Here is an 8,504-nt window from a genome sequence, read left to right as displayed (position 1 = left end):
GAAATCCATTACGGTGTCTTAATGGGATCAACAAACAGATTTCTACATGTAATGTTTGTTCATGCTTTTACTTTGTTTGATAAAATGACTCAATTGCATAAACTTACTTTTCAGTCAGTATCGAGTATTTATTTTCGACTCAAGGGATACTATCGTTGAGTAAGTAATGGGGTGATGTTATCGCTTTTTGATGCTTTGCAATAGCTAGATTTTCTGGTTGGATGAATGTGTGTATATTTGCCTACTATACGTTGTTGTTCATTATGGGATTCTTTACAATCTGTCTATGTTTGGAGGTAAAAGATTGTTCATTGTATGAGTTTATCTCATCTTCAGGGCTATGGTATGACTGAGCCACTGCTGTAGGAACCTTCGCCTGGTTTCAGTACTGAATACTTTCAGAAGTATAGAAACTTCAGCGGGACTGTTGGCTCCGATTATGCAACCTAAAGTTGTGCATTGGGACACTGCTCCATGTTTTCCTCCGGGCAAAAGTGGCGGTGAACTGTGAAAGGTAATATAAGCTGATTATGGTTGTAGGCTTCTTCTTGAACACCGTTTGTTTAAAACAGTCAGGTTGAACGTCTAATTTTCCTTCATCACTCCAAGTGGTTCACATATTTTTCTGTATCCGTGGTATTCATTACATTCTAACAAATTTTCTTACTTACATATTCGCTGCTCTTCTCTGGTGGATAGCAGCACATGCATCGAACAATTGTTGTCAAGGATGTTCATTTCTGTCTATGTATGTTTGATTTACCTAACACCCTTTGAAAAGAGAAATCGTTTATTCGAGACATATTGAGTTATTGGTTACTGATATACGTAGAAGGTTTCCAGGTGGCGGTGGTGCAACAAACTCCATAGTTGATGAAGAGGGTTGGCTGCACACTGGAGATATTGTTATGTTGGATCGCTTGAAAGACACAATACAGGGGATTTCAGGTAGATCTCCAGAACTGAATCGATATAGAAGTTGTATTATATGCAAATGCTCCTTCACAAACAGAGTCGGGGACTTCTATTTTTCTTTGTGAAAGACAATGCAGATTGCTCCAGCTGACTTAGAACCTGTACTGGTCAACTTCCAGAACCGAATTTTTATCTGCAGAAAGGAAATGTTGCATAATTAAGACAATTATGATTGTCAAAGGACAAATATGATTATCTGAAGACGACATAAGAAACTTGGTTGCATATGTCCAATAATGAAGAATCGATTGACAGTCTTGTGCGCTGTGCAACATTAGGATTGGATAAACTGTTAGCATTCTTTTCTTTCTTCATTTTTTTTTTCTTTTTCAATTGATCGCAGTGATGATTTGCATAAAATATGGTTTCAGACTTGAGATAAATTTTCTCCATCAATCATGGCCTGGCAGCTTCTGGATAATCTTATAGTGGTTTTTCAGATTGTTGATGATGATGCTAGACAGACATAAGGGTTGTTACTACTGGAATGCTGGCGCCCGGACCCTTGTTATCTCTTCATCAAGGAACAGTGGAAGCAAGAGTAAAATTCTTTGACTGTAACACTAAAATCAATTCGTGACAGTGAGAAATGCACGACAAGATAGCATTAACAGTAAAATTATTCCATTAATACGAAATCTCCATTCTTTACATTGATTATCCTATCTCTATTGCATTTATCAGTTTGGAGGAACAAGCTCTCTCGATAGCATTGCCATTTGGTTAGAGAAAAGATGCTGCACCAAATCATCCAAGTCTTTGGTCGAACTCCCGCCTCCATTTTCGTGAACCCTGATTGCGTTGTAAGCGGCTTGCTTCAGTTCCATAGCTTTCATCCTCATTTGGTTCCCGCAAGTGCTACCACCTGTAGCTACTGATTCAGCTATACGCTGAGCCAACTCATCTGCGTTCGGAATTGTTTTCGCACCTTCACAAACTTGAACAGCAACCTTCACCTGATCGACTAGCAGTGTTGCATTCATGAATTGATCGGCACCCATCGGCCAAGCCAGCATCGGTACTCCAGCGCCAATGGATTCCAACACCGAGTTCCAACCACAGTGAGTCAAGAACGATCCAATTGCCTTGTGTTGCAATATCTGCACCTGTGGTGCCCATCCTCTCACTACTAATCCTCTACCAGCCGTTGTATCTTCAAACCATGATGGTATCAAACCATATTCATCTGACACGTGTCCAACAGTTGGTTCCTTTACACACCATAGAAACCTGACCCCACTTTTTCCCAATCCAACGGCCACAGCTTCCATCTGACTGTTATCCAGTACTGCTTGACTACCGAAACAAACATACACAACACTGTGATCATCACACGTATCTAGCCAAGTAAAAATATCACCGGCTCGCTCAGATGTGGCCCCACCTCTCTCTGTTGGCCCGGATTGTGATAGCGGGCCCACAGCCCATAGATATTTGTCGCCAAAATAGGCCCTCTTCATGTGGTCCAAGTAAATGCCTTCCAACTCATGGAAGGAATTGAAAACCATACCCCAGCATTCTACATTTCCGAGAAAATCCTTCCGGAGGAATTCCAAGTCACCGGAATTTTTATCGCCACCACTTTGTTTAGTACTTTGGACATAAGCACGGTAAAGAGAGGAGAGTTGCCACCATGGGTAACTCGGGCAACCGGGTACTTTCGGGAACAGAATCAACGCGTAAGGGTCGTCGTTATCTTTGTTGTTATCAGTATTCGCCGGGGTTGGTAGATCGCGCCATAAACAGGAAATGACGGATAGAATTTGAGCACCAGAAGGAGAGAAAACAATTCGCCGGATTCCGAGTTGGACAGCGAGGTCTTGTGTCCAGCCGAGAAACATATCGGAAATGATATAAGTTGGAGGGGATGGATGAGATTGGAACCAGTTTAGGAGAGGATCGCAAAGTTTGCTAATGGTTTGAATCATGGGTAGGAAGTAACCAGAGGGAAGATCTTTGACATTTTCTACACCTGGTGGTATAAGACTGTTTTCAGGAGTTGGGAATGGTAGTACTAACGTTTGAACAATGGATGGGTGTTGGATTAGAAGTGGGTTTAGTAACGGTAAGTTTTTCGGCGTCACTAGAATTGTAATGGTTGTGTTGGTGGTGGTGGTTGAGCGGACGGCAAGTTGGTGTACGAGGTCGAGGAGAGGTAACATGTGACCTTGTGCTGGAAACGGAAAGACGAGGATATGTCCGGCTCCTCCTCCTGCTCGCTTTCCTGGTGGTGCGGTGGAAATCGTGGTGGTGTTAGTCATGGTGAGAAGAAGAATGGAAGAAGACTGCGAGAGAGGAGAGAGGAGTGGGATTCTTTTATCTTTATGTAGGCGGAATAGTAAATGCGGTGTCAGGTGGATTGGTTAATGCGATAAATAGTGGAAGTATGCGTGAGTACTTACGTGTGCAGTGCGGAGAACCTTCCCAGCAAGCAGAATTTCACGTTATGAGAAGGACTGCATATAATTCCACCTTCTTTTCACCGTTGGGATGTAACGTTTAAGCACTCTGGATAAAAATAAAATATTGCTGGAAATAGGTAAGCAATAAAGGATTTCAGTACTGGAAATAGCCACAATTCTGTTTCTTGGCCCGTTTTTGGTATTGACAGGACATATGCTACGTAATTGTAGTACCCTCATAAGCTTGCTTATGAATTTCTTGTTAAAAAAATTGGTTGATGCAAGAGAGAGGAAATATGCCACTTCCGACATGAATTTTTCGTGGAGACTATATAGCAATTGGCACCCGGACCAAGCCTATTTTTTGAGAACCATTTTTTTTTGGGACTAGCCCATTTTGGTGGGGGATTATTTTGTGATAGAAATATTCACCCTATATTTTAAGGGGTGTCCTAAAAGATTAGGAAAGATTAATCTGTCCTTATTCTAATTAAGATTATAATTAATCCTAATAACCCACAAATTTAACAACTATCCACTAATCTAACCCATTAAATTAAAACCTAAAAACAAAACTGATTTTAATCAGTTTCAAAACTCTTCTTCATCTTCTTCTTTTCTTCTTCTTCTTCGTTGACATCAACGTTAATCGTCGATTCGAAAAAATTTCATCGTCGATTAATCCATCTTTATAAACAATTCGTACCAAGCAAACTCCAAGACTTCCAGGATCGAGTCCGGGACTCCCAAATATAGCAAATCTCCCAAAAGAATTTCCAAACAACTTGAAACAAAGTTGAGAGGCAAAATCAATCATCCAACAACAACCAAGAAGTATGATTCAAGTGAAATGCAAATACGCGGGTAATTTCCTTCATACCCATTCCTTTTAATTCGTTTTTTGTTGAAGAAATCGATTAGAAATCATCAAAACCCATAGAAAGTGGTAGTTAAAGTAAACATTTCGGCTAGGAGAATTTTAAAAACCCTAGATATTTTGTAATCGAACTTTCAAAATGAAGAACATTTCGGCAATATCGCAAATATTATCAACTTTTAGGTAACCAAACTGTTAGTTCTGTAATCTCGCAAGAAAATATTTTGTAACCGAACTCCTTCTTTATATGTGAAAATTATAGTTTAGTGTCGTCGATAAATTTACATAGGTAACCGAACTTTACTGTTATACAGTTCGGTTACATACCAGATAACCGAACGTTGGTCTGGTAATATCTTGTATATGATGTAATCCCATGTTCAATTTTATTTGATTAGAAAATATTTTGTTTAGCTAATAATGTGGTTTTCATTCATTAGGAAAAAAGGAAAAAAGATATAATCTCCACCTAGATGAAGATTTGAGAACCCCCACCCCTCGTGGTAGAACCCCCACGAGGTAATACCAATCTCAAAGGTTTTGTATGTTCTCATAACAGGATTTGAGAACCCCCACCTATATGTCTAGCTCCTCCTCCTGCTCGCTTTCCTAGTGGTGCGGTGGAAATCGTGGTGGTGTTAGTCATGGTGAGAAGAAGAATGGGAATGAAGAAATAGAAGAAGGCTGCGAGAGAGGAGAGAGGAGTGGGATTATTTTCTCTTTATGCAGGCGGAATAGTAAATGGGGTGTCAAGTGGATTGGTTAATGCGATAAATAGTGGAAGTATGCGTGAGCACTTACGTGTGCAGTGCAGAGAGCCTTCCCAGCAAGCAGAATTTCACGTTATGAGAAGGACTGCATATAATTGTTGGTAGGATGGTCAAGGACTAGATTGGGTTAAGGAAACCAAGTACTTGTGTCCTAAGTATAGAAACTTAAGAAGTTTGTTCTTAGAACTAAGTTAGGAAACCCTATACTTGTAGGAAAAGTATTCCTTGTTAAGGAATGTGTCCACTCCTATTGATGTGTATAAATAGTCATAGAGAGAACTAGAAAAAAAACACCAGAACTAAGTAAGAGTTCTCTTCTTCTCGTCTAAAGGCTTTGTATATTCCAACCTATACGGTGATATATAAAATTGATTATTCCTTCCCGAGGATTAAACCTCGTTAAATACTTGTTCTTCTTGTGTATGTGATTATGTTCTTGGAGATATTGAGATACCTCGTAGTAGTGCAAACCTAACGCTTCCGCAGGCTTTGGCGCAACAATTGGTATCATAGCAAGGAGACGCTCTTGGATACGGGTTACTCATATTGAAGTTGAAGTGAAGGTATTTTTCTGAAGATTGCTTGAGGTAATACCAATCTCAAAGGTTCTTTTTTTTTTAATCTACATTTGGTTGTTTAAGAACAATGGTTGACGGAGATAAACCAGTTGATCCGAAAGATCTTTTAGGAGAACATTCGGAGTCCACAAGTAAAGATAAAGAAACAAAAGAAGAAATACTTCATTCACATAGATCACAACTCAAGGTAGAAAAGTTTACAGGAACCAATAACTTTGGTTTATGGAGAAAATACGTAATGGATGCTCTTGTTCATCTTGACCTAGAAGAAGCTTTAGAAGGTCAGCCAGTGGAGATGTCTGATAAGAAGTGGAACAAGATGAATAAATTATGTCTTGCTTCTATACGAGGGTGTTTAGAAACTGCAGTAAGAGTTAATTATCAGCACGAGACTTCAGCTAAGGATCTCTGGGAAAAGGTAGAGAAGGAATACCTTGTGAAAAACGTGGCCAATAGGATACATCTTAAAAGTAATTTGTATCGCTATAACATGAAGAGAGGTGCAACCCTAACCGAGCACCTAGATTCATATAATAAACTTCTTGCTGAGTTGGTTAACTACGATGAGAAGATCAACGACGAGGAACAAGCTTTGTGTTTGATAAACTCTCTTCCTGAAAGGTATGAACCCGTGATTAAAGCTTTAATGCACGGCAAGGATAAGATGACATACGCTGACAATACAGCATTGCATAGTGAGGAGTTCAGGAAGATGGATCGTGAAGACCTTGCAAGTGAAGCTAATAATGATTTGCTTCTTGTAAGAGGTCGTTCATCAGACAGGAGAAAGAAGAATGGTGGTTATGGTAAAGGTAGAGGACGTTCTAAGAGTAGAACGTGACTGCAGAAAGATGAGTGTGCTTGGTGCCACGACTTTGGTCATTGGGCTAAGGATTGTACCAAGCGTAAGGAAAGAAAAGGAGATAATAGTAATACCGAGGTGAACATTGCTAAAGGTAATGAAGAATTAGATGATGCTTCTGATTTCTTACTAATTGTGACACCATCAACTTGTACTATTACAGATGGTACATGGGTATTATATACTGGAGCAACATATCATATATGTCCATTATCGGGACTAGTTCTCAAGTTTTGAAGAGTTTGATGGAGAAGTACGTATGGGAAACAATCATATCTGCAGGGTGATTGGGATTGGTAGTGTTCGTATCAAGATGCATGATGGTATGGTTAGAGAGATGAAGGAGGTAAGATTTGTTCCTGCCATAAAGAAGAATCTGATTTCACTCGGAACTTTGGAAGCTAAGGGCTATAAGATAGTCGCTGAAAATGGTGTTCTAAAGGTAATCTCTGGATCTATGGTAATCATGAAGGGAACACGTCATCATAACTTGTACTACTTGATTGGGAGTACAACAACAGGGGATGCGTCTATTTCTGAACACATCGAGAGTGCAACTATCGAGAAGACAAAGCTATGGCACATGAGACTTGCACATCCAGGTGAGAAGTCGTTTCATAGGTTGATTCAACAAGACTTGTTGAAAGGTGATATTGCCTGCAAGTTAGCATTTTGTGAACATTGTGTTAAGGGAAAGAAAACAAGAAAAAGCTTTGGCACAGCTATCCACAATACTAGTGGAGTTCTTGACTATGTTCACTCAGATATTTGGGGTCCTTTCAAGAATGCATCATTGGGAGGGAAATATTGATTTATGTCGTTCATTGATGATTATTCTAGGCGCGTATGGGTGTACAGCATGAGGCATAAGGATGAAGTCCTAGAAATCTTTGTGAGGTGGAAAAAGGCAACTGAGACTCAAACTGGCAGAAAGATCAAAGTACTACGTTCGGATAATGGTGGATAGTACAAGAGTTATCCATTCTTGCAAGTATGTCAGGATGAGGGGATAAAGAGGCATTTCACAGTTAAGAAGACACCGCAACAGAATGGGGTAGCTGAACGCATGAATCGTACTTTGATGGAGAAGGTACGATGTATGTTATATACCAAACCCTAGAAAAACCCAAGCCTATTTTCACTGCACGATTAAGGTTCATTTGGACCCTATGGAAAAATACCAAACCCTAGAAAAACCCTAAAAGCAAATCTCTCTGTATATATACCAAACCCTAGAAAAACCCTACGCCCTAGGTAGGAAGCTGTTCGCATACAATACAAGGTTGGGAAGAAGGAAGAGGGTAGGAAGAAGATGAATAAGCATAGCAAATCTATAAAATAGAAGCAACACGAGAAGGAACAAGAATTAGATCGCGCTCAACTTGGTTATCATGATGTACTAGATTGCGAGATACACCCAATTTTTCCGGAAGGGGTAATTTTTGAGATATTGAGTAGAGTTCCTGTGAATTCAGTCGTGAGGTTCAAGTGCGTATACAAATCTTGGCGATCTATTATTCAGTTCCTTTTCGATTGCATATGTATAAATCTTTGAATTGTTTTTTTTGTTGGCTGTAGCAATCCATGTATTATCCAATTCGACGTGGGCTGTGAAAAGTTTAAGAAAATAAACATACTGTTTTTTCTTTTTGTTGTCGATTATTTTCAGTTGTCACCACGTTCGAAATAAATGAGGTACTAATTACAGGAGGTATGGAAAATCACTTCGCACAAATCATATCTTCATCTTCACCTTGTATCTCTTTTCGATAGGCCAATTTCAATTCGATAGCCCAATTTCAATTACTACCCTCAACTGGCTGACCCGACTCCGAATGACTCAAGTGAGTCAGCCTAGTTTTTGTCCTTCTCCTGCTCCTTGCTTTCCTGGTGTGGTGGAAATGGTGTTGTTCGTCATAGTAAGAATAACTATGGGAACGAAGAAATGGAACAATGTTTTCCACTTTATTTATCCGTCTTAGTATAATTAGTTGGTAGTTTAAAGTTCATCTACGTTTGGATTTAGTTTGCAATGTTTTT

At 39.6% G+C, this 8,504-nt stretch overlaps 1 protein-coding gene across 1 annotated transcript; it reads right to left on the bottom strand.

Moving 5' to 3' along the window:
• Positions 1 to 1,576: 1,576 nt before the first annotated feature.
• LOC113345861 (UDP-glycosyltransferase 89B2-like) lies at positions 1,577 to 3,311 on the bottom strand. The gene has a single exon (XM_026589519.1). The coding sequence runs from the start codon at positions 3,234 to 3,236 to the stop codon at positions 1,656 to 1,658; it is 1,581 nt and encodes a 526-aa protein (XP_026445304.1). The 5' UTR covers positions 3,237 to 3,311; the 3' UTR covers positions 1,577 to 1,655.
• Between the last annotated feature and the right edge of the window lie 5,193 nt (positions 3,312 to 8,504).

Source organism: Papaver somniferum, unplaced genomic scaffold (assembly GCF_003573695.1).
Source record: "Papaver somniferum cultivar HN1 unplaced genomic scaffold, ASM357369v1 unplaced-scaffold_84, whole genome shotgun sequence".
In the NCBI taxonomy this organism is placed as follows: Eukaryota; Viridiplantae; Streptophyta; class Magnoliopsida; order Ranunculales; family Papaveraceae; genus Papaver; species Papaver somniferum.
Note: the sequence above shows the minus strand (reverse complement) of the source record. Positions and strands in the feature narration are given on the sequence as shown.